Below are 27,409 nucleotides of genomic sequence, written 5' to 3'. Positions count from 1 at the left end.
GAGAAATGGGGGGATTGCTGTTTAGTGGGTATAGAAGTTTGAGTTTCGCAAGCTGAAAAAGTTGTAGAGTTTCAGATTTGCAAAATGAAATTGTTGTAGAGATGGACTGCTCAACAATGTGGGTGTACTTAACACCACTGAACTGTACACGCAGAAATACTGTACATCCAGAAACACCGTGCGCTCAGAAACACTGTATGCCCAGAAATACTGTATACCCAGAAATACTGTATGCTCAGAAATACTGTACACTCAGTTAAGATGGTAAATGTCATGTCATATGTTTTTTTACCACAGTTACAAATCAGGAATAAACTCATTAAAAACTTTCAAGAAATACATGTTCACAGTAAAAGAATCACAGAGATAAAGAGGATAAGCTAAAAAGTGAATGTCCACTTTCCCTCAGCCCCAGGCCCAGAGGGAACCACCATAATAGTGTCTTCTATGGGCCTTCAAAAATGTTTTATGACTCTAAGAATATGTATGCATTTATGTCTATATTGATTTCAATTTCATTTCAGATTCGTTTTTCTTTTTTACAGAAAAGAACATCACACTAAACACACTTGTTCAATTAATATGTCTCAGAGAGCTCTCCAAATCAATCTGCATGGATGTGCTTCATTGCTTTTAACAGCAGAATCGGATCCCATTTTATGGATGTTCCATAATCTACTTAGTCTGTCTCTCTTGACGCACATTCAGTAGTTTCCACTCTTTCATAATAAAAAAGTTGCAGTGAAAAGCCTCATGCATATATCTCAGGCACATATACATATGTTTTGGCTTAATAACGTACCATTTAACTGAGCTAAAAGATATGCACATTTATTAAGACGCTGCTCTTTGTCTTTCAAGAAATCTGAATCAACTTTCTCTCCCACTAACAGTGGGTGAGAGCACCCTACCTTCTTGACAATACTGGGTCATCAAGTATTTTTAACCTTTGCTAATCTGATCAGTCAAAAATAAATACTATAAACATTTTTCATGTAGTTTTTGACCATGCATTTATTTTTCTGTGAACACCCTGCTAATAATACCCTGGGCCCATTTTTTCTTTGGGATAGTTCATCTTTTTGTTTGACTTAGAATGAAAAGAGTGCTAGATTTCTAATTTTAAAAAAATAGATATGCAACAAGCAACAAAGGTTTTACTGTGTAGCAGAGAGAACTATAGTTGATATTTTAAATGTTTTTAAACTAGGGAAATCAATCCTTTGACAAATGGATTGTTACTTGCCATTAGATTTTATTTTGGTAATTTTTCCCAAGTTTCCATTTGCATGTATTCAATTTTTAGTGAGGATTTTTTTTCTCTTCTTAAAAGGGGCTTACTCACCGCAAAATTATAAATGGAAATCTAGAAGACAATGGCACCTCAGCAATTACGTTCATTTTTGTATCCCTTCTCTTTCTCTGACCTTGGCACTTGCTGCCTGCCCCTCCCTGAATCTTCTCTTCAGGCTCTCATAGAAATGTTCCTTCTCAGGGGCTTTGCTGGTGGTCCAGTGGTGAAGACTCGGCCTTCCAATGCAGGGGGTGGGGTTCAATCGCTGGTGGGGGAACTAAGATTCCACATGACCCATGGTGAGGCAAAAAGATTAAAAAAAAGAAAGAAATGTTCCTTCTCCAGTTTTTTCCATTCTACCTTTCTTTATGAAATCCAACATCTTTCTAACACAATGCTTTCCAGCCTCCCAAAATACATCTCCCTATTTGATAACCAGGAAAATCTTCTGTCCCTCTAGGATATTTTAAAGAATGTGTCCCAATTATGAATCCCTATGTCTTCTTGCTTAACCTCATCAGATAAGATTTTTTCCAATGTCTCCAGTTTGTAATGTGAAAACTTACCCATATTTTTCATTTTTTCAATAAAAATGGTTACCAACTTGTTTTTTCAACATTATCTCCCTCAAGATTTGAACATGCCCACAGATTCAATCTTAACCCTAACCAATGCTGAGTTGAGAATCACTTTTCAGATAAACTTTATTTTTAAAAAAATATAAACAGAATGGCATTTAAAGTTTAAAAAAATTATTGACTTGGGAAAACAGTCCAGAGGCAATTTATTTTGAGCAACACATTCCTCCATAAGGATATATTTTAATCCTTCTAACCCCCAACAAAAACTATTAGGGAGAAGCCTGAAAATTACCTTTTACTTTTTTCAACTGTTCAGAATATTTCCATTCCTTTTTTTTTTTTTTAGTAGAAATATAGACCCCACTCTATTTTTTCAACAATTAGTTGAATACTGATACCACGTATAAAATAGATAACTAATGAGAACCTACTGTATAGCACAGGGATCTCTACTTAATGCACTGTGGTGTCCTGAATGAGAAGGAAGTCCAAAAAAAAGAGGGTATGTATGTATAATGGACATCTGGCTGATTCACTTTGCTGTGCAGCAGAAACTAACACAGCATTGCAAAGCAACTATACTCCAATAAAAAATAATTTTTAAAACATGAAGGATATAAGCTCCCCTGGTGGCTCAGCTGGTAAAGAACCTGCCTGCCAGTGCAAGAGATGCAAAAGATGAGAGTTTGATCCCTGGGTCAGGAAGATGCCCTGGAGAAGGAAATGGCAACACACTCCAGTATTCTTGCCTGAAGAATTTCATGGACAGTTTGGCATGAAATGGTCACACCAGGCCTCTCACTGCATTAGAAACTTCTTCCATTTAATCCAAAGGATGGGACGATTTTCCCATCATTCATTTGCCCTGTTTTGTGTTCTGCACTAATTTCAGCATGTCAGTAAAACTTCAATTACTAGTGTGTATCTTTTTTCCTCTAGTTCTAAGATGCACTTGGGGCTTCCGTGGTGACTCAGACAGGAAAGAATCTGCCTGCAATGCAGGAGACCAGGGTCGGGAAGATCCCCTGGAAAAGGGAATGGCAACCCACTCCAGTATTCTTGCCTGGAGAATTCCATGGACAGAGGAGCCTGGAGAGCTACAGTCCACGGGGTCACAAAGAGTCAGACACGATTGAATGACTAACACTTTCACATCACTTTCAAGATGCACCTGATTGCAGTTTTTCAAAAAACACTACCTCATGTTCATTCCTAAAATGGCAAACCTCTGCTTCATTAATACCAAAATAAATCCCACTGCTCTGCTTCTAAGGGCTTCTGTGGTGGCTCAGATGGTAAAGAATCTACCTTCAGTGCAGGAGATGTGGGTTTGATCCTTGGGTGGGGAAGATCCCCTGGAGAGGGAAATGGCTACCCACTCCAGTATTCTTGCCTGGGAAATCCCATGGACAGAGGAGCTTGGCGGGCTACAGTCCATGGGATCACAGAGAGTCAGACACAACTGAACAACCAACACTTTCATTTTCAAACTGCTTCTGTACCTTTCTGAGTACAAAATAACCTTTCATTGTAATACCAAATCATGGTACAATGGCTTTTTTCTTTTAAAATGGAGTGTAACTGCTTTACAATGTTGTGTTAGTTTCTGCTGTACAACACAGTGAATCAGCTGTATGTATACATACATCCACACTTCCCATCTACTCCTCTAGGTCACCACAGAGCACAGAGCTGAGCTCCCTGTTCTATGGAGCAGGTTCCCACTAGCTATATATTTTACATATGACAGTGTATACATGTCAACCCTAATCTCCCATGTCATCCCACCCTCCCCTTCCGGCTCTGTGTCTCTACATACATGTCTGTTCTCTACATGTGTCTCTATTCCTGCCCTGGAAATAGGTTATTTTCTAGATCCCACATATATGCGTTAGCCAGGACATGGAAACAACATAAATGTCCAACGACAGATGAACAGATAATAAAGATATGGTATATGTATGATGGAATATTACTCAGTCATAAAAAGGTATGAAATTGGGTCATTTGTAGAGATGGAGATGGGCCTAGAGTCTGTTAATACAGAGTAAAGTAAGTCAGAAAGAGAAAACCAAATATTACAGTTCAGTCTTTTGGAAGACACGTTAAACAGCACAGAGCTTTAACACATGTCACATCAGTAATGCATATTACTTGGTAGAAGTGATGACATGATGACTATGCTCAACGTGATCACTCAGAGGAGGTGACAGAAGTGACGTCACAACTGTCGCCTGGCTGACACTCAGAAGATGCCAACTTTAGATAGGGTCCGATTTTGAAAACTGCATCCCAGAATGGATGCAGTAGTACACAAATCCCTTCCTGTGTGAGGTGCTTAACAGAGCTTCTGCTCCATGACAAACATTGTGAGTCACTCAGTCATGTCTGACTTCTTGCAATCCCGTGGATTATAGCCCGCCAGTCTCTTCTGTCCATGAAAATCTCCATGCAAGAATACTGAAATGGGTTATCATTCCCTTCTCCAGGGGATCTTCCCAATCCAGGATCATACCCAGGTCTCCCACATTGCAGGCACATTCTTTACTGTCTGAACCACCAGGTCCATGATAATAAGCTCTTACAAAATGCTAACAATCAATGATAACAAACTCAGCAAACACAGTTCCCTTCTAGCCAACATGTCTGGCTGCAAAGAGGGTTAGGGAGGTTCTGATCCTCTCAGACACGGGTGAGTGGGCACAGAGGTAACGTTACCAGTATCCTGGGGGTGATCAGGAGCTGGGCCTGCAAAGGCAAGCTATGTTGCTTGGTCACCAAGGAATAAAGAAGTGTTTAGTTAATGCTCATTCAGTGCTCACACTGACCCTGCAAATGAGAAATTATCCCCATTTTACAGAGGAGAAACTAAGACTCTATCAGGTTCTCATTATCAACCCCAGGGTCACATAACTAGTAGCACAGACCTCATTTGCAAACCTGAGCTGTTCTCATAATTCTATCAGGGCTCCATCTGTAAAGCATCTGAGTCTTACTATGCATCTCTCTGCTTCCTACATTATTTCTGCCTCTGGTAATCAAATGTTGTCCAATGGAGACAGCCTTCAGAATTTAAAAAAAAAAAAAACAACAGAGGGTTATAGCTATAAAGGTATACACTGAGCAATGTTGTTTAATGTTGTAAACAAAATTACCGCACAGAACATCAAAACCACTTAACACACTCAAACGTTCTGGAAGCACACACTGAGAACCGTTATGCTGATTACCAATAATTATGATCTACTCATTAAGGAACATCCCTAAGGGCTTCTGCAAAGGAACACTTCATGGCTGAGATGGAGTTACTCTGTGTACTTGAAAATAATGAAGCTACGGTTCTTTTAAAAATTATCTAATTTAGGCTTTTCACTGATTTATGTGCTTCTCTGCAAGAACTCTAAATGAAAGAGGTTCTGCTCAATTTACACGGACGCTTTCTCCCTAAGGGTCCACAGCAGCCTCAAACTGACTGTTGACATGCCAGCTCCCTGCCGAGTAGGAACAAGAGGAAAGAGGTTCAGAGAAGAATTTAAATCTGAAGTCTCTGCATTTCTTAAACATTTTGGTTTCAAAGAGCTTTTTTCTCCAAAGATTCTTGAGGTTTACTGGGTGAACATTTGCGGAGAAAAGACACTAGAGTTTACTTAACACAGCTTTAAATCCCTTAGAAACAAAGTTAATGTAAACAAATACATAGGATTTGAGAACTAATTATGGGTCAAGTATTCAATGTGCTGAGTGCTTCATCTCCCATTTTAGTTAAATCCTTTTAGGTACGAAAAACAGCCAGCCAGGCTCAGGTATGGCTGCAGAGGCCTACAGGAGAGCCAGAAATCTGACAGAAATTCAAGAACAGGGATCTAAGAATGGGAATCATAATGGGGCCTCATGGACACTGGAACGGGATTGAAGAAGGTCCCCAGACACCAGGAACTTTATGACTCTTTCCATGGGCAACCTGCCTTTCTCTTTGCATCTATTAATTTGCTTTCAACTGCGTGAAACAGCAAATCCAATTCAAGCGGCTTAGACAGTAAGGAAATCACTGTCTCACAGAACTGGAAATCCAGATGGAGGGTGGGTTTCAGGGCTGGCTGATCTAATTGGCCAGCTCTGTCATCTGTGATTCAGGTTCTCTCTTCATTTTACCGCCCAGAAGGCCAGCTTCATCCTAAGGCTGATTCTCAGTGAAATATGATCACAGGGTGTTGGATGGCGGGAGTGTGGCTACATGTTTCCTCACTAACACATTCTTTTCTTTTTATTATCTATTTATTCTTGGCTGCACTGGGTCTTCGCTGCTGTGCACAGGCCTCCTCTAGTTGCGGGGAGCGGGGGCTACCCTTTGTTGCAATGCTCAGGCTCCCCATTGCGGTGGCTTCTCTTGCTATGGAGCACGGGCTCTACGGCACACAGGCTGCAGCAGTTGTGGTTCTTGGGCTTAAGAGCTCAGTAGCTGCAGTGCACGGGCTCAGTTGCTCCGTGGTATGTGCAATCTTCTCCAGCCAGGGATCAAATCCATGTTTCCAGCATTGGCAGTCAGATTCTTAACAACTGGACCACCAGGGAATTCCCCCTCACTAGCCTATTCTAAAGACAAATGTTCCCTCAAAGGCACTAGACGCCTTTATCTCAGGGAATCATTGACCTGAACTACGTCACATGACATTCCTACACTAACCCCTATGCCAACTGGTCTTAGCTTAGTTATAGTAACTAGCAATTCGTATGAGACCACCATGATTGGCTGAGACTGCTTAGGGCACATCCCTAGAGTGAAGTCAGATGCATGGGGGATGCGGGGAAAAAAGAAATTGAGAGTAACTCCTTATGTTTTGCAAGTAAATGGCTAGATAATGAAGTCATTTGGGAACCTTGTAGGAAAAACAGGTTGGGGGTGGGTGTGGGAATAGAGAATATTATTTAGGATGCACGGATTCTGAAATGCCTGTTAGATCTGCACATGAAGAGGCCACATAAGCCAAGGGATATGTGAATTTGGCACTCAAGGAAGGAGTCAGGGCTGGAGTTACAGTTTCGAGAATCATTAGCTTATTCCTAGAATTTAAAACCATAAAATGGATGAAATCAACTAAAAAATATATAGAGAAAAAGAGGTGAGGACTCAAGGCTTCCTCTGTCCTGGCCCACATGACACACTCCCACAGTTTCAGCATCCCTTCCCCAGCACGGTTGTCCTTCTCTGCTTCTCCTCCAATCTCCTCTACTGGTCCCAGATACACACCTCGGGGGCTTTTTAGCATTTTGCCTATTCCGCCCCTCATCCTCAACATCTCGGCACAGCATCTACCTGACACATAGTAGGTGATCAAATCTTATGTTGAATGCTGAACAAGAATGAATTTAGCTGGTCAAGACTGAAGATGATGAAATTAGCTGAACTGGTTTTGGTGGGGCTCAGCATCTCGTATCACATTTCTTATGTTCCCAAGGGAAGCTCGTCCCTAGACGGGAGAGGGATGGAGGATCTAGCTGTCTGCATCCACGGCTTCTTTCCCTACTTTCTCTGAAACCCAACACTCCAGAGTGAGCTTCAAAGTCAGGCTGCACAACCAACTCATTTCATAAATGGTGGACACATTTCTGAGGATGAAACATACATGTCCTGACAATCCCTGGGGGGGAGACCAGCTGAGAATGTGACAGAGGGATGCTGCCTGGTGCCTGGCAGGTGTTTGGAGGAGTGTGGTGATGGCTCAGCCATACAGGAACAGCTCGGCTGATCTCCTTAGGGACGCCTGGGGCCTGTCAGCTCCCACCCCTCCAAATGACAGTACGTGCTGCACAGAGCTTGTCTCTGCTGTGGCTGGAGAGGACGGCCTGCTCTCCACCTGCACAGCACAGATGGCACAGATGGGAGCATGCTTCCACACGGGGACGGGCAATTAGGCTCTGTTCCTCCAGCTGTAACAATTACCGGGCGAACACCCTGGGGAAGGACATAAGCCTGGAAGAGAGCCGGTCTCCACACTGGCCCACCCCCACTTAGTCCTACCAGCCGGCGCCGCTGGGTCCGCAGCCTCTAGTCCTTTCACGGGCCTTGCTGGAACCCATGTATCTGAAAAGCATTTGGTGAGATCAGAACAGAAGACAGTCCTCAAACGGGATATATTTAAGTAAGAAAATACCAAGGCTTTATTTTTTATTTTTTCCTTATAAAGACAGCCCTGCTGTGGGCTAATTGAAAGGATGTACAGAGTTCTCATAAGGAAACAAGAGTTTCCTGCTGCAGGCTGCATACTGTAATGCCAAAGAAGTGACATGAAGGGGGCAGAGGTGTAATGCTCTCATCTTCATAACAAAAAAATGCAAAATAAGACAAAAAATTAAATGGACTTAATTAATGCTGGGCATTCCCACAGGGAAAAGGCAAGTCGATCCATCAGTAGTTGTGTTGTGTGCAGGGCTGAGCCACCCTCACGCCTCTTTCCTCCTGTCTCCGGCTCTCCACATCGGAGGTACAGCCTGGAACCCCAAGGCTGGGCGTCAGGAGCCTCTGCTTCACAGTCCACTGAGACGTGACGGGGTGGAGGGGTTGGGGGGCCAGAGGCTTGGAAGACCCGAGGAGCGGCTCCGTGAGGCACCTACGTGCAGCTGTGTCGCATGTGGAAGTTGACGACATACTCGGCATTCGTTCTCTGCACAGAGATGGCAAAAGGCTCGAAAGGGTGGAAGGTGAAGGCAACGAGGCGTCGCACCGTGTGGTTGATGGGACGGCCCAGTAAGCCTGCCTGAATCTCAAACTTGAGCAGACCAGAGTCCCGGGCATAGAACCTAAGGAGAACAATGAGAGGAGGAGAGCGTGGGACAGACATTCACCCCCACCCAGAAACCTGAACGGCAGGGGACTCGTGAATTACCCTCACTGACGAAATCTCCTCTAACGTCAGCCCCCAGTCAAAATCGCCCACGCCTGATCAGCTCATTTTACGAGCAGGGAGATTATGAACTTCACTATGCTGGCCTGAATCACTGGGTCATTTGTCTTTCCCAAGATGACCCTTAGTTATGGCCTGGATTATGGCCTCCCCTTTTCCAGCAGCTATCTGCCAGGCTACCTACCTGCCTAGGCCAGGGCTGGAAATGATAATGCAAGCCAAGTAGGCATGCCTAAATGTTCAGGAAGCCACGTCAAACAAGGTAAGAAGGAAAAAGTGAAATTAATTTTAATAATATTTTAGTTAACCTAACATGGGCATCTAAAATATTATCATTTCAACCAATGATATAAAAGATACTAAAGAGATATTTCATTTTTTTTTGTACTAAGTCTTTGAAACCTGATGTGTATTTGACACTTGAGCACATCTCACGTTAGGGCTCACCAGCCACGGGAGGCTGGTGGACAGTGCAGATCTAGGCCCATATCTTGAGTTTTTCTTTCCTCTTTTTAAAAATTCATTTATTTATTTTTGGCTGTGCTGCGTCTTTGTTGCTGTGTAAAGGCTTTCTCTAGTGGAGAGCAGGGGCTATTCTCTAGTTGCAGTGTGAGGGTTTCTCATTGCAGTGGCTTCTCTTGTTGAGGAGCATGGGCTCTAGAGCTCGGGCTTCAGCAGCTGCAGTGAGTAGGCTCAGTAACTGCGGTGCAATCTTAACCTCTGGACCACCAGGGAAGTCCTGAGTTTTTCATTATTAAGAAGAAATTCTTTTGGAAAGTTCTTCTTTTGCACACACGAAAACAAAATACTAATTAGTTTCTAATTTTTCATCTAACACGGTGAGAACAAAGATGCTTCCATCCATCCCAGGACTTAAATGCCTTTTGCCCATATGCAAAGCAACTGCCCTGTGAACTTGGGAACCAGAGATGATTGGCAGGGTTGGGGCTGAATTGGAGGAAGCTCTAGAAAACAAGGAGCTCTGAAATAAAGAACTCTACAATGCATGTCCCTCTTGGAAAGCAAATACATAGAAGATACAAAGATATTTGTATCCCTTGACTCAATAATCCAAGAGCTTATATCCTCAGAATTTATTTTAAGTGAAGTAAATAGTGCCGTAAATAAAGATGGCTACTATAGCATCTTTTGGGCTTCTCCAGTGACTCAGCAGTAAAGAATCTGCCTGCCAATGCAGAAGACATAAGAGATGTGGTTGGCTCCCTTGGTTGGGAAGATCCCCTGGAGGAGGGCATGGCAACCCACTCCAGTATTCTTGCCTGGAGAATCCCACGAACAGAGAAGCCTGGTGGGCTACAGTCCCACGGTTGCAAAGAGTTGGACACGACTGAGCAACTTAGCACACACATAGCATTAGCTCTAAAGTAAAAATGCAGGTAGAGAATAAATGCTCAGTAACAGGGGAAGAGCTAAATAAATTATGCTACATTTATCTTATGGAATAATATGCCGTCGTCAGGACTGTAACTTTAAGGACTGTGTAACAATATGGAAAATGTTTATTAAATAAAAGCAGGCTACAAGGTACTATGCCAACTGCAACTACAACTGCATAAATGTAAACACACACACTGGCAAAGACTAGAATGGAATATACTTAATACAATAAAGCTGTTAGAGTAATGGCATTACCTCTTCAAATGACTTTAATATCCTTACATTTCTCATTTTAAATTAAAACATAAATAAGAATTACAAGAAGTCAGGGTCAATGGCATTTCCAGATTTGTTACTTAGGTTAACCTCTTCAAATCAGAAAGGCAGGGCAATCAAAAGGGAGAGAAATGTTATCGTGGGCTATGTGACAATGTCAAATGAGCCCCATTATCTGCTTTTATGTGTGAAAACCTTCCCCTCACCCACACGGTCCCCAGCACACAAAGGGCTTGTAATGTAAAGCCAGTTGCTGGAGCTCCTAAATCTAACTACCAGTTTACAGGAAACAGGGGGAAAGGAGAACCGCCAGGGATGCAATGAGCAAAAATCCAGAATGTGGGGAATACCACCAGACGAACAACCTGATTTCTTCAACAACTTCACTACAGAGAAAGTAACGGGGAAGCAGAACCCATAAAATAAAAAAGACTTAGGAGGACAGCAACCAAAAAACACATACAGACCTTCTTTAGGTCTTGACTGTAAAAAGAATACATACAAGACAATAGGAAAATGTGAAAACTCACTTGATAGCAGTGATCTTAATATAGGTTTAATTTTTGTAAGATGGAATAATGGTATCGAGGTTATATTTTTTTAAGTCCTTATCTTTTAGAAATTCATACTGAAATATTTACAAGTGAAATGCTATGATACCTGAGCTATGAGAATCCAGGCTGGCAGGTGGGAGGGCAGCAGTGGTGGTAGGAAGAGATGAAACAACACTGACCATGAGTGATAGCTGCTGAGGTGGGGTGATGGGTACAGAGGGGCTCATTACAGTCTTCCACTTTCATATGTTTAAAATTTCCATAATAAAAAAATTAACTGGTTTTCAGAACTCGATATTACAATTTCCCAAAGGAAATATTACAAGCAGTAATTAATCGCACAGAGTATGTTACACAAGCCTACTTAATACACAAGGAAGCTGGATTATGAAATACTAACTCCCACTGTTTCTATGTGAAGAAGACCTTCCAGAACCCAGCTCACACCTCCCTTGAAGTAACCCCACAGTGGAAGTGGTGCCAGCTCCTGTCTCTAGCATCTGGGAAAGCACACACAGAACCCGAGCTCCCAGTATGGAGGGACAGGGGGGTCTGTGAGCTGGACACCCGTGACGAAGGAACTGCAAGGTTCTGAGAGCAACATGGCAACCTGCATTCCAACACTCTTCCAACCGAGGAAGCATGAGTTTCTCCAAAACCTACCTGTTCCCCAGACTGTCTCTCCTTTCCATTAGGTAACAGGAGGGGATAAAATAATTTGAGCTGGGTAAAATGTAAGTCTCAATTATTTTTAAGTTTCCTGTGAAATGGTATTAGGTCATTAAATTGAAAAGTATGGTTTTCTTCCCTGGCTACCTTAAAAAGAGAACAATACTTATCTGAACTGGATGTTTTGAGCAGAGGGAAAGAGCAGAACTAATTAATTTTTGATATTAATGCCTAAATGACCAAAGTGAAAGTGAAAGTGGCTCAGTTGTGTCCAACTCCTTGCAACCCCATGGGCTATACAGTCCATAGAATTCTCCAGGCCAGAATACTGGAGTGGGCAGCCTTTCCCTTCTCTAGGGGATCTTCCCAACCCAGGGATCGAACCCAAGTCTCCCACATAGTAGGCAGATTCTTGACCAGTAGAGCCACCAGGGAAGCCAAAGCACCCACATTCAAGAAACAGCCTGCCCTGTGACTTGAACCTGTTAGTACAAGTAGACAAAGTCACAGTGAAGCGACGCTCAGGAGAGGGAAGAGAATAGCCGCCCCCGCCCAGAGGCAGCGCACAGCTGAAGCAGCGATGGTGTGTACCTGATAGGGTGGTCTCCACAAGTCTTGGGGCGCTCCATGACTGACACCCACTTGTCGTCGTAGCTAAAGAGAGACAGGTCAAGGTAAGGGCTACCGCTGTAGGACTGGGCGCTGATGGGGAGCTGGCCCAGCAGCCGGCGAACCGCCTCTGTGTGTCCTCCGTACTTGGCATTGACGATAGTGTCTTTAAACCTGAAATAAAGCACCGGGGAGGAAGACTGTGTGAGCAGCGCACAAGTTGCCTTTGTTTTAAATTGACAAACATGTCTAAAAACAACATATCCTGAAAACAGAATCTAGATACTGAACTCTCACACCTCCCAAGTCTACACGTCTCCAACGTGAAGAAGTGAAAGTTGATCAGTCTTGTCTGACCCTTTGCGACCCCATGGACTGTAGCCCACCAGGCTCCTCTGTCCGTGGGATTTCCCAAGCAAGAATACCGGAGCAGGTTGCCATTTCCTTCTCCAGGGGATCTTCCCAACCCAGGGACTGAACCCAGGTCTCCTGCATTGCAGGCAGATTCTTTACCAGCTGAGCCACCAGGGAAGCCCCTCTACATACCTACAAATACTCTCAAAAAAGCAGAAAACAGAATGAAAAACTGGAAACACGAAGTTACTTAAGAAAAGTTAGTAAAGATCCTACAAAAGTTAAAAACGAGTATAACTAACCTCTGACAACTATTTCTGTTGAAATTTATATATTTCTCCCAAATTAGAGCCTTCGACTGCATTAACAAGGAGTAGCAAGGAATCCTGGACAGAAGTAGTGTCTGACTCTTCTTGGGATCAGTTATAAGCCAACTTGCATCAAATCTCTTGAAAAATTACTGATGCTTTGTTTAAATAAAGTTGGGGAGGGAATTCCCTGGCAGTGCAGGGGTTAAGACCCTGTGCTTCCACTGGCAGGTGCACGGGTTCAATCCCTGGTTGGGGAACCAAGATCCATATGCCATGCGGTCTGGCCAAAAAATAAAGTTGGGAACTAGCTACCTATACTTCTGCAGAAACACCAGAATCCAGAAGTACATAATACGAACACAGAGTCATCTATCTCACTTATCTATAATTACAGTAATAATAACAATGGAACAGTTATTTCTCACCATTATAATGAATACTAAACTTAATACCCTTTGACCAAATATTTCAATTCTTCTGGAAATTTGCCCTAGGGAAGAAAACTCCCTGTGCACATTCAATATACCAGTGGTTATGAAAATGAAAAAAAATGACAGGAATATTAAAAACCTAATGGAAAACTATTATTTTCAAAGATAACGTGGTAACAGAAGAAATGTTTATCATAATGGTAAGGAAAAGAAGTAAGGTACAGGGAGCTCCCTGGTGGAATGGGGGTTAGGATTCCAGACTTTCACTGCCTGTGGCCCAGGTTCAATCCCTGTTTGAGGAACTGAGATCTTGCAAGCCACACAGCATGACCAAAAAAAAAAAAAAAAACCAGTAAGCTATGTTCTGTATGTACAGTATGATCGAAAACACACACACAAATTAACATCTTTTAAAAAAAACAGTGGAAATACATCAAAATGGTCATAGCTGTTTTTATCAGTTTTATTTTTTAAAATCTCTACATTGAAGTACATCACACAGTTTAATAATCAAAGGGAAAATAAATCATTTTTCAGTCCAGGGGAAATGCGATATAACATCTCACCCTTGAAACTAATAGAATAAAATAACTCGAATGTTCCTAATTTTGATGAGACTAGAGAGACTGATGAGGTGGGTTTTGATTTTTGTTTTCACTGTCAACCTGCAGGGCTAGATGGACATTAACACTTCTCAGTTCCCCTAGAAGGAAGCCGAGCGTCAACACTGCTTTTCCATTACTTCTCTTAACAGTAATTTTTCACAGCCTCAGTGTAAATCATACAATTAAACCCTGGGCCACACAAAACTTATTTCTTTCCTTTTCATTTGAGCTGGTATCAAAGATCCTGGGCTCTTTGGTTTTCAGCCCTTTGTCAGCCAAGATCTAGTTCTCCACCCTGCCTGGCTCACTGGCTTCAAAAGATGATTTCAAATGATGGGGCTGACCTGTGGTTGTGATGACCACAAATCAAAGCCTCTGTGACCATCCACAGGCTGAAGCAGTTCCCATTGCCCACAACGCCCACCACTTCTACTCTCAGATGCCCAACAACTAAAAGATGAAGCTGTCACCCCTCTGATGTCTTCAGCTGATTAACTCCTGGCGCACTGTCACTCTGTCCAACCACCCTTCTCTCAACTCATGATTTCAAAGTTCTCAGAGGTGATCCTTCCTACACCATGGCTTCCTAGTTCCTGGACCTCCTTTCTGCCTCAGCAACGCATTCCCACAACATACCCTCAATCTCACTATTACCAATGACTGCACCTCCATAATCTCAGGGAGCAGCACATAGACTCCAGTTATCTTCTCTCCTAATTTTCCAAATAACTCACTCTGCTTATCCCAGGTTCAACTTCCTTCAACTGAAATGGGACCAAAATGCCATTGACTCTACCAACTTCTCGCCATCCTATGCCTCCATCATGACCTCTTTTCCTTCCGGAGTCAGCTTAAATTTCACCATCATTAAAATCACACACTTTATACCCATGAACTCATGGATACATATGTTGCCGTAATGCTGCAAGGCACTCCTGCTGCATTCCCACAGTCCGGCAAGTCACCTTCTCCCTTCAGTTCAGTTCAGTCGCTCAGTCGTGTCCGACTCTTTGCGACCCCATGAATCACAGCACACCAGACCTCCCTGTCCATCCAACTCCCGGAGTTCACTCAAACTCATGTCCATCGAGTCAGTGATGCCATCCAGCCATCTCATTCTCTGTCGTCCCCGTCTCCTCCCGCCCCCAATCCCTCCCAGCAACAGAGTCTTTTCCAGCGAGTCAACTTGTCACATGAGGTGGCCAAAGTATTGGAGTTTCAGCTTTAGCATCAGTCCTTCCAATGAACACCCAGGATTGATCTCCTTTAGAATGGACTGGTTGGATCTCCTTGCAGTCCAAGGGACTCTCAAGAGTCTTCTCCAGCACCACAGTTCAAAAGCACCCTCTCCCTTAGATGACGACTTCATCCTCCCCACCCTCCAAGTTCACCCTCCTGGATGGCACTGCCTTCTTTGTAACTGACAGAAGCCATGAAAAGAAAACTTTTTAAAGCTCCCATCAGGAAACAGATTCTAGTACTATTATTGGATCACTGCAATGGTTTACTAACTTCCAGCCTATCCCCCTATGATCTATTCTTAAAACAGCAACCAGAGTGACCCTGTTAAAACATAAGTGAGAGGGACCGCCCTGGTGGTCCAGTGGTTAAGACTCCAAGCTCTCACGGCAGGGGGCACAGGTTCAGTCCCTGGTTAGGGAACTAAGATCCCACATGCCACAGAGTGCGGCCAAAAAAATGTCCATGAGACCATGTCACTCCTCCGCTCAGACACTTCAAACACTACACAATCTCATCTGCAGTTAAAGTCAAAGCCTCAGAATGGCCATACGTGCCTGGTCCTCTCTCACCACACAACTCTACCTACTCTGCCTCCTGCTCCCTCCAGCCCAGCCACCCTGAGTTCCCCAGTGTTCCTCAAATGTCTGAGACTCAACTCTGGACCTTTACATTTACCATTCCCTTTGCTTGCTCTATTCTTCCCCTGATGGCCACATGGCTTGCTCCCTGCTGCTGCTGCTGCTAAGTCACTTCAGTGGTGTCCGACTCTGTGTGACCCCACTGACGGCAGCCCACCAGGCTCCCCCGTCCCTGGGATTCTTCAGGCAAGAACACTGGAGTGCGTTGCCATTTCCTTCTCCAATGTGTGAAAGTGAAGTCGCTCAGTCGTGTCCGACCCTTAGCGACCCCACGGACTGCAGCCTACCAGGCTCCTCCATCCGTGGGATTTTCTAGGCAAGAGTACTGGAGTGGCTTGCCATTGCCTTCTCCGGGCTTGCTCCCTAACCTCCTTCAAAAGCTTTACTCAAGTGTCACCTTCTCAGTGAGGCCTATGCTGAGAACCCTGCTAGGACAGCACAGACAATCTCATCTTAATACATTCAAACCCAACAGATATTCCAGTAACTGTAACCTTTCCTTGGGTACATCTGTGATGGAAACCTCCCCCTTCCTGTTTCTATCTGGTCCAGCCTGTGGCCTGTCATCCTGGAACCTCCCTTTAACATTATCCTTGGAATTCTCTGTGCTTCTCTCCACTGTTTGACTCTACTTCCTGTATCATTCTTTCGTGGTTCATTGGGGGATAATATCTTTCAGAGGTTTCCTTAGAAAAAGAACATGGGAGGTAATTTTTTGAGACCTTACATGTCTGAAAATGTCTTTATTAAACCCTGTTATTTCGATGTAGAATTCTAGTTTTCAGATCAGTTCAGTTCAGTTGCTCAGTCATGTCCGACGCTTTGTGACCCCATGAATCACAGCATGCCAGGCCTCCCTGTCCATCATCAAATCCCGGAGTTCACTGAGACTCATATCCATCAAGTCGGTGATGCCATCCAGCCATCTCATTCTCTGTCGTTCCCTTCTCCTCCTGCCCCCAATCCTTCCCAGCATCAGACTCTTTTCCAGTGAGTCAGCTTGTCACATGAGGTGGCCAAAGTATTGGAGTTTCAGCTTTAGCATCAGTCCTTCCAATGAACACCCAGGACTGATCTCCTTTAGAATGGACTGGTTGGATTTCCTTGCAGTCCAAGGGACTCTCAAGAGTCTTCTCCAGCACCACAGTTCAAAAGCATCAATTCTTCGGCGCTCAGCTTTCTTCACAGTCCAACTCTCACATCCATACATGACCACTGGAAAAACCATAGCCTTGACTAGACAGACCTTGGTTGGCAAAGTAATGTCTCTGCTTTTTAATATACTGTCTAGGTTGGTCATAACTTTCCTTCCAAGGAGTAAGCATCTTTTAATTTCATGGCTGCAATCAGCATCTGCAGTGATTTTGGAGCCCAAAAAATAAAGTCTGACACTGTTTCCACTGTTTCCCCATCTATTTCCCATGAAGTGATGGGACCAGATGCCATGATCTTTGTTTTCTGAATGTTGAGCTTCAAGCCAACCTTTTCACTCTCCTCTTTCACTTTCATCAAGAGGCTTTTGAGTTCCTCTTCCTTTCTGCCATAAGGGTAGTGTCATCTGCATATTTGAGGTTATTGATATTTCTCTCAGCAATCTTGATTCCAGCTCGTGCTTCTTCCAGCCCAGCGTTCCTCATGATGTACTCTGCATATAAGTTAAATAAGCAGGCTGACAATATACAACCTTGACGTACTCCTTTTCCTATTTGGAACCAGTCTGTTGTTCCAGTACAGTTCTGACTGTTGCTTCCTGACCTGCATACAGGTTTCTCAAGAGGCAGGTCAGGTAGTCTGGTATTCCCATTTCTTTCAGAATTTTCCACAGTTTATTGTGATCCACACAGTCAAAGGCTTTGGCATAGTCAATGAAGCAGAAATAGATGTTTTTCTGGAACTCTCTTGCTTTCTCCATGATCCAGCGGATGTTGGCAATTTGATCTCTGGTGCCCCTGCCTTTTCTAAAACCTGCTTGAACATCTGGGAGTTCACAGTTCACATATTGCTGAAGCCTGGCTTGGAGAATTTTGACCGTGACTTTACTAGCGTGTGAGATGAGTGCAATTGTGTGGTAGTTTGAGCATTCTTTGGCATTGCCTTTCTTTGGGATTGGGATGAAGACTGACCTTTTCGAGTCCTGTGGCCATTCCTGAGTTTTCCAAATTTGCTGGCATATTGAGTGCAGCACTTTCACACCATCATCTTTCAAGATTTGAAATAGCTCAACTGGAATTCTATCACCTCCACTAGCTTTGTTCTTAGTGATGCTTTTTAAGGCCCATTTGACTTCACATTCCAAGATGTCTGGCTCTAGGTCAGTGATCACATTATCGTGATTATCTTGGTCATCAAGATCTTTTTTGTACAGTTCTTCTGTGTATTCTTGTCACCTCTTCTTAATATCTTCTGCTTCTGTTAGGTCCATACCATTTCTGTCATTTATCGAACCCATCTTTGCATGAAAAGTTCCCTTGATATCTCTAACTTTCTTGAAGAGAGCTCTTGTTTTTCCTATTCTGTTGTTTTCCTCTATTTCTTTGCATTGATCGCTGAGGAAGGCTTTCTTATCTCCCCTTGCTATTCTTTGGAACTCTGCATTCAGATGCTTATATCTTTCCTTTCCTCCTTTGCTTTTCGCCTCTCTTCTTTTCACAGCTATTTGTAAGGCCTCCTCAGACAGCCATTTTGGTTTTTTGCATTTCTTTTCCATAGGTATGGTCTTGGTCCCTGTCTCCTGTACAATGTCATGAACCTCCGTCCATAGTTCCTCAGCCACTCTATCAGATCTAGTCCCTTAAATCTATTTCTCACTTCTGCTGTGTAATCATAAGGGATTTGATTTAGGTCATATCTGAATGGTCTAATGTTTCTTCCTACTTTCTTCAATTTGAGTCTGAATTTGGCAATAAGGAGTTCATGATCTGAGCCACAGTCAGCTCCTGGTCTTGTTTTTGCTAACTGTACAGAGTTTCTCCATCTTTGGCTGCAAAGAATATAATCAATCTGATTTCGGTGTTGACCATCTGGTGATGTCCATGTGTACAGTCTTCTCTTGTGTTGTTGGAAGAGGATGTTTGCTATGACCAGTGCGTTATCTTGGCAAAACTCTATTAGCCTTTGCCCTGCTTCATTGCATGCTCCAAGGCCAAATTTGCCTGTTACTCCAGGTGTTTCTTGACTTCCTACTTTTGCATTCCAGTCCCCTATAATGAAAAGGACATCTAGTTTTAAAATCTTTATATTTTTTTTGTAGAATTCTGAGAGCATGACTGTAATGACTTCAAGTTTTCAGTATTATTATTACATTGATACCATTAATGGCTTAATTTTTTATATGTGAAATGTATGTGTTCTTTCTGAAAGTTTTTACAATTTTCTCTTTATCTCCAGTGTTCTAAAATTTCATGATGATATGTCTCATTATGGTCTTTTCTTTACTGACTGTACTGGGTACTTGATGGAGTTGTGATGTGATGACAGGTTTAATAATAATTTCCCTGAAGGGAAAAAAGTCATGGTTTGCAGTGCTTGCCAATTTCTGTGGTGTAAATTCTCCTGCTGTGGTCAATTTCAAGGCACCAAGGTGGCATCACTGAATGCAGAGCTGTCACGAGATGAGCAGCAGCATACCACTCTATGGTGCTTTCACCGGACAGATGAATCAGACACAAATAACCTCAAGAGTGCAAGAGTAAAGCAGCTGTGAATTAACAATTAGGAGATAATTAATGTTTAATAACGGCTGTGTTCAACAACTTGCGTTTAGAAGCTCCTGAAAGTTTAACGGTTTGCTCTCACAAGCCAGAAAGAGCCAGCTCCAGCACACCCTGGGATGGTGCTTGCCAATCTGGAAGTGTGTGAGATGGTGCTTGCCAATCTGGACGTGTGTGTGTGTGTGAGATGGTGCTTGCCAATCTGGAAGTGTGTGAGATGGTGCTTGCCAATCTGGAAGAGTGTGTGTGTGTGTGTGTGTGTGTGTGTGAGAGATGGTGCTTGCCAATCTGGAAGTGTGTGTGTGTGTGTGTGTGTGATGGTGCTTGCCAATCTGGAAGTGTGTGTGTGTGTGTGTGTGTGTGTGTGTGAGAGAGATGGTGCTTGCCAATCTGGAAGAGTGTGTGTGTGTGTGTGTGTGTGTGTGTGTGTGTGAGTGTTTGTGTGTGATGGTGCTTGCCAATCTGGAAGTGTGTGTGTGTTTGTGTGTGTGTGTGTAACGGTGCTTGCCAATCTGGAAGTGTGTGTGTGTGCGTGAGATGGTGCTTGCCAATCTGGAAGAGTGTGTGTGTGTGTGTGTGTGTGTGTGTGTGTCTGTGTGTGATGGTGCTTGCCAATCTGGAAGAGTGTGTGTGTGTGTGTGTGTGTGTGTGTGTGTGTGTGTGTATTCTTCTTTCTCCTCTGGCCATGTCATGTGGCTTGCAGGATCTCAGTTCCCCAATCAAGGACTGAAGCTGGGTCACTAGGTCACCAGGCAACTCCCATGAAATGTGTGTCTTTTAATATTAGTAAATGGCTGACATCGTTTCCTCCCTTTCATTTTTTCTATTGCTCCTTCTGGAAGTAGCCACATATTGGATCTCCTGGGGAAATGCTCTGAATGTTTTTTTTAATCATTTCTCTCCCATTTTCTTACTCTTCTTTTTCCTACTTTCTTGGAGAGTTTCTAAACTATATCTAACAGAGTTTGGATTTCTAAAGTATCTCACTTAGCATCACTATTCTAGGAATGTTCCTGTTTTTATAGTTTAAATTATTTCAGTTTATACCATGTTCATTTTTTATACTGTTTTATTTTGGTCTCCATCTTTCAAAATAAAGGCTTTCTTTAAGTGACTCGTGATCTCTGATGTCCATTTTTTCTTAACCATTTATTCTAACCTATAATAGTAACAATAATAATCCATTTCACTCATTTTTACCAGAAGTTCTTTGAAGACTGTAAAATTGACCCGTCAGAACCATGCCTTCACAAGAAACAAAAATAATTTTGATTTATATGTATACATTGTATTTTCAATGCAGCAAAGTATAAGATGATTGATAAAATGTTATTAGGACACAATTTTGTGGGGAAGATGGATAAATTTGAAAATAAGAAGAAATATAAAAGTTCAAACAGTACAGGAAAAACTTACCCTGTGCTTTTTATGTCAAATATGAATACTAAATTACTATGGTATTAGAGTCCCTTGGCTATATTTAAAAATCTTAATACCTTAAACTTATACAATGTTATATGCCAATTATATCTTGTAATACTTTTATTTTTAAATGTCAATGTTTAATATGCTGAAAACTGCATCCTCTGCCACTAAGTAAGAAATTTAAAGAGCAACTTAAACATAAATGTGTGAGATCTACAGTTTTCAAAACCATTTGCTGATAAGAAGCAAAATTTTGAAGATCATGAAGCTAGAATGTTTATTTTCTCTTCCTGCGGCTTCCTACAATTTCACTTAATTATGGGTACACTGTGAAATAAATTTTCAGAAAACATAGCCTCCTCTAATTCATGATGATGTTATTCATTCAACGAATGCCTAACAAGCTCCTCCCACATGGAAGACATTGGCCGAGGTGCTGTGGATATGGCGGTGTATATATAACAGATAAAAACCCCTGCCCTCATGGAGCTTGGACTTTCTGGTGATCTCTTTGATATTTTAACTGTACCCAGCTTTTGTTACTAGTTGATAATATATCTAGTCAATTTTAAAAGACAAAACTCATTTCAAAATGAAAAAAGCAAAACCTGATCCATATTTTGCTTCCAAAAACCCTTCTATACTGAAGAGAGATGCCAGTCAGGCTGAAAATGTGTGTGAGCCAGAAAAAATAAAAGGGCATGTCTACTTGTCTGAAAATCAATATCCACTTGTTTTCAATCACGCACTATCCTTCTATAGGAATACAATGCCAGTGAATTAGATATCTGCTTTGCCCATTTCCCCCCACAGCAGTAATGCCTATTCTGATTCATCCGCTCACTCTGATCTGATCTGTACTGGAGCCTAAAGCAGCTATTTCCTATAACTGGCTAAGGTACATGGAACGTGATGAAACACTGACTGACTTAAGTAGGGCTGCATGCAGGCCCTTGGTTCAAAATAACCAGTCATTTCACAATAATATACTCAGATAAGGATAAGAAGCTCTGGTTCTGAGCAGGTGGGGATCAACTGAGGGTGACTTAGGTGTTCTGAGAAGGTCCTCCAAGGGTCTCTTCTTCGGGTTGGTCAGTTTCCCTAGGGAATTAACTCTAATCTCCTGCCTGAAGAGTATATGCCTGGATGCCATATCTGATAAGAGGAATAGGCATCTACCCCATCAGTATATCAATTTTCACTTACTTCTTGGTTTAAGCATGATGAGTCTCATCTCTATTCTCAGCCATGTTTCACAAACTTGAAACCAGAGCCTGCATGGTTCAATTTCTCCGGAGAATAAACCTCTAACCTATTGCTGAGTTGGGGAAGAGACAGTCATTTGGCAGTTGGAGTCTTAAGGAAAGGAACTAGAGTATCTGTTTAAGACTGTCAGATACTAGAGTATCTGACTGTCATCTAGGGGACTCCCTGACAGTCCAGTAGTTAAAACTCTATGCCTCTACTGCAGGGGACACAGGTTTGATCCCTAGTCAGGGAACTAAGATGCCACAAGCTTCAAAGCACAGCAAAACTAAAAAAGAATGTCATCCAATCCTTCAGAGGTATATAGGGCCTCCAGTTTCTTGACTTTTTCCAGAATTCTCTGGTGCAAGACAACTTACTTCTTGATGGGTAAGCTCTGTAGTCTTTTTTGTTCTCTGAGGTATGTCAAGTTAGTTATCACTCATCCATTGGCTCTTCAGCTTCTAAAACTCTGTTGATGTTTCCTCCCCATTCTCTTCACTCTTGTAGGTTTATATCTCTTCATCCTTTATTGTCACTTTAAGTAGGATTTTGGGATACAGCAGAGATAAATGCATGTGTTCAATGTACATGTTTAACCAAAAGTTGTAAAATTATTTCCTTATTCATTCAAAGTTGGTGATGGACAGGGCTGCTGCAGTCCATGGGGTCGCAAAGAGTTGGACACAACTGAGCAACTGAACCGAACTGCACTGATTCATTCAAAAATTAGTTTAAGTGCTTGACAGTGCACCACTGCAGATACAGCAATAAACTAAACAAAGACACAGTTTCTATCTCTCTGGAGGTAACAGACAGTCTAGGAGGAATCACGGACAATACACAGGTAATCCCTCAGGTGCTGAGAGAGAGACATTTAGGATGACACAGGAAGTTACAACAGGCAGACCAACCCAAGACCAGGTGGGCAGAAAGAACGTGGGAAGGTTTCCCGAAGTAAGCAACTACTGGGTCCACACCAACACATTTTGTACAGAAAAATTAAGCTTATTAAGTCTAGTGGAGCAGCTTACCGGCGCTGGATCTGCCGTGCAAAATTGTTGCTGGAAGCTGAGCAGGGAAACTGCACTTCGCTATGCAGGGTAGCATTCCGGAAGAGATCACAGAAGTTCTCAAAGAGCTCCAAAAGCTCATCTGACGTGTTCTCAAACACCGCGATCACCTCTGTTGTCACCATGTTGTACACCACAAAGAAAGATGCCTGCAGAAAAAGAGACCCAAGGGGCAGCTGAGTATAAGACCTCACCTAGCATATTCATCATCTGGCTGAAAACTCAAACTCCCTGAGTGAAACAAGCAAACACTTTCACTCTGGCACTACAGCAGCAATGTGATGCCAGGAGGTTCTGGAAGAGGAGGAAGCCTCAGTGGGCTTGAGCCATCAAGGGCCTCAGAGCTGCCCGCTTTCCCACTGTACCTGTGCTGCGGGAATTACTGAATTGCTCAGCATATATGCATAAAAGGGCTTCCAATCTTTCATTTCAAACTGTGTGCAAATTTAATATGTTTCCTTACAAATGCTTATTCCCTACTTAACGCCCCAACCCACTCTGAGATTAAAAACACTTTTCTAAAATGTCAGATTTAATTTTCCTTCCTGCTGAGAAAGTGATTTGCAGTCAGGAGCTGCCTGTTGGCAAATTATTTTCTCTTGTATGGGTATAGCAGAAAGTTCAATTGGGGGTCATTTCTTTTTCTCTCTTAATATTTCTAACATGCAGAGAGACATCTTAAACACACCACGTCCACCTAGGCAAGTTGTAACCAAGTGGCAGACTGCTGCTGAACAAATGAAAAAATCAGAAAAGTGCTTTCCATTTCTTCATAAACGTTCTTCTAGCCAAGAGCGTTTGTAACATATGTTGGACATTTGGAGCAATTCAGATCAGAGCGGGAAACATGAAAAGCATTCAAATGCTACTGGTGGCAGAGTTACTGCTTTCTCTGAAAGGGTCCCCAGGTGCCTGGTCCTCTTCTCTGAACCTCCAGTGCTCTGCTCAGCTTGACAAGGAAGTGCGAGGTACCCCGAGTGTTTGTCACAGTGAATGTGGCAGTGTGGGTCTTCCACCAGGACTCTAGAAGTTTCTAGAACGCTAGGATTAGTATTCCGCCTCCTAGAATTAAACCTGAATCTTCATTACCAATTTTTGGAGACATCTGGCCCACCTGTTTTACCAGTAATTAGTCCTTCCCAGAGCTTATATTACATGACTTTTGCGGTCACCTGGAAATTAAATTTGGCTGTAAATTAAAGAGGCTGGAGGGTAATCTGAGAATAATACCCATAATATTAGCAAGGCTTTGTGCTGAGGTACACTTTTTACTCATTAACCTTATTGGAACTTATCAAATTAAACTGGGGAAGGAGGCTGGAGGACAACAAGGGGAGAGTTCGGGTGTAAAGTTACAAATTCTGTAAGCAAAGCACAGAGTCCTAGCAATGTTGCTGGCTATGACTTACTGTAGCCACCAGATATAAGGAGGTCATGTTTTAGTGAAGGAGAAAAGGATAATCTCTAATGCAGCAGTCACAGACAACATACTCCCTCCAAAATAAAAAGGTAATTATAGCTCAAACCTAAATACAAGATGGACTCGTGTTCTTTCTATAAACCTGGACGACACTTTGATCACATCAGGGCTTCACCAGGATCCATTGTGGCTGTGTGAATACAGAATTACACAAACATTTACTAACATTCCCACCAGGGCAGACTGGGAGATACAGGACAGAAGGGTACAGAAGTCAAGGGCTCTACCAACACCCTCTCATGACGACTGAGATGAACTGGACACTCACCCACAATGGTAACTGACTCATGGCGACTTCATCATTAATAAGGAAGAAAAAAATTCAGAAAAAAAAAATGTCTAACAAATTTATTACTCAGATCTCAATGGGCTTCCCTGGTGTCATTGGAAAGAATCTGCTTTCCAATGCAGAATACGCAGGTTGGATCACTGGGCCAGGAAGATCCCCTGGAGAAGAAAATAGCAACCCACTCCAGTATTCTTTGCCTGTGAAATCCCATGGGCAGAGTAGCCTGGCAGTCCATAGGATTGCAAAGAGTGGGACATGACTTAGTGACTAAACAGCAACCATTTTAGTCACCTCCCCTCCCTTTTTTTTTTTTTTAGAATACACAAGGTATGATTCAGAAGAAAAATATTAGAAACCATTTTTCCATGGATGGTTGGTAAGTTCTCAGGAGACAATTACCTGTACAGTTTCTCTTAAGGGCAGTCAATGAGAGAAACCAGACTCAGTTGACTGCAGTTTACTGGTTTGTTCTGTTGTATATTTCCAAACTCATATATATGGAGACAATGTGGAAATAGGAGAATGATGGGGGGGGTTATTGGTTCCAAACTGGGAAAGGAATACATAAAGGCTATATACTGTCACCTTGCTCTTAAATGCAGAGTACAACATGTGAAATGCCAGACTGGATGAAGCACAAGTTTGAATCAAGATTGCAGGGAGAAAAGTCAATAACCTCAGATATGTAGATGACACCACCCTTACGGCAGAAAGCAAAGAGGAACTAAAGAGACCCTTGATGAAAGTGAAAGAGGACACTGAAATAACTGGCTTAAAACGCAAACTTCAGAAAATGAAGATCATGGCACCCGGTCCCATCACTTCATGGCAAACAGATGGGGAAACAATGGAAACAGTGAGAGATTTTATTTTATTGGGCTCCAAAGATGGTGACTATAGCCATGACATTAAAAGATGCTTGCTCTTTGGAAGAAAAGCTATGACAAACTTAGCATATTAAAAAACAGAGACACGACTTCACCGACAAAGGTCCATCTAGTCAAAGCTATGGTTTTTCCAGTAGTCATGTATGGTTGTGAGAGTTGGACCATAAAGAAAACTGATCACTGAAAAATTGATGCTTTTGAACTGTGGTTTTGGAGAAGGCTCTTGAGAGTCCCTTGGACTGCAAGGAGATCAAACCAGTCAATCCTAAAGGAAATCAATCCTGAGTATTCATTGGAAGGACTGATGCTGAAGCTTCACTACTTTGGCCACCTGACGTGAAAAACTGACTCATTGGTAAAGACCCTGATGCTGGGAAAGATTGAAGACAGGAGTGGAAAGTGTCAACAGAAGATGAGGCGGTTGGATGGCATCACCGACTCAATGGACATGAGTTTGAGCAAGCTCTGGGAGTCAGTGATGGACAGGGAAGCCTGGTGTGCTGCAGTCCATGGGGTTGCAAAGAGTCAGACAGGACTGAATAACTGAACTGACCTGTAAAGAAGTTAGGTCTCTCACTTGATCAACAATAAAGTAGACGGCTCCTCAAAGGGAAATGTCCACATCACCCTGAGGTACAGCATGGTGTTTCAACCCAAACATCTTCACGGTTTCTGTACTCTTAACACCTTATTCCTATTTGCGTCTTCCCTATCAACATCTTTCACCCAAACTAAAAAACCCTCAGAACCTGCAGTCCTGGTGATTCACTGGTAGATCAAAAACTTTGGCTTCCTTCCCATCTTATCACTGCTTCACAATCTATGTTCCAGCGTGTGGGCAAGGTCAGAGTAAAGTCATAGAGCTTAACTGTTAAATGAACTGTCCCGCTGGTTACAATCTAAAGATTTTGTGAGGAAGTATACTGACATCATTTAAGTAAGAAAAAGACTAGTTACAATCTAAAGATATTGTGAGAAAGTGTATTGACATCATTTAAATAAGAAAAAAGACTAGACTTTTTAGAAGATTTTCTTTTGTATGGTGGGTTCATTCTCATTGCCAGAACTAAAACAGACCAATAAGTACAATCTTCCACAAAACCAAAGCACTATCCATAGGGAGTCAAATCTTAACCTTAGAGCATCCGGGCTTCCTTCTCCAGGGTAATGAAAATGGTCTGCAGAAGAATTAGGGTGGGGAACCTCCCTGGTGGTCCAGTGGTTAAGAATCTGCCTTCCAATGCAAGAGACATAGATTTGATCCTTGGTCAGGGAATGAAGATCCCACATGCTGCAGGGCAACCAAGATGACCCTGCTTGCTGCAACAAAGACCCAGTGCAGCCCCAAAAAAGTAAAATTCAAAAAAATAAAAATAATATTAAAAAAAATAAAGAAATAGGATAATATTCACAGGGTTGACTACCTATATGTCAAT

At 42.5% G+C, this 27,409-nt stretch overlaps 1 protein-coding gene across 1 annotated transcript in view; it reads right to left on the bottom strand.

Annotated features, from left to right (window-relative positions):
* Positions 1-8,006: 8,006 nt before the first annotated feature.
* Positions 8,007-27,409, bottom strand: part of DET1 (DET1 partner of COP1 E3 ubiquitin ligase) — a 31,827-nt gene continuing 12,424 nt past the window's right edge. Inside the window, exons 3-5 of the mRNA XM_055417765.2 lie at positions 23,279-23,466; positions 12,266-12,457; positions 8,007-8,673 (exon numbers count right to left, since the gene is read on the bottom strand). Coding sequence (XP_055273740.1) covers positions 8,484-8,673; positions 12,266-12,457; positions 23,279-23,466 — 570 coding nt within the window. The 3' untranslated portion in view covers positions 8,007-8,483. The remainder of the gene's footprint in view (positions 8,674-12,265; positions 12,458-23,278; positions 23,467-27,409) is intronic.

This window comes from Moschus berezovskii, chromosome 21 (assembly GCF_049115385.1).
Source record: "Moschus berezovskii isolate FMDL1 chromosome 21, NW_MosBer_1.0, whole genome shotgun sequence".
NCBI lineage: Eukaryota > Metazoa > Chordata > Mammalia > Artiodactyla > Moschidae > Moschus > Moschus berezovskii.
The sequence above is the reverse complement of the archived record's forward strand: the minus strand, read 5'-3'. Positions and strand labels throughout refer to the sequence as shown.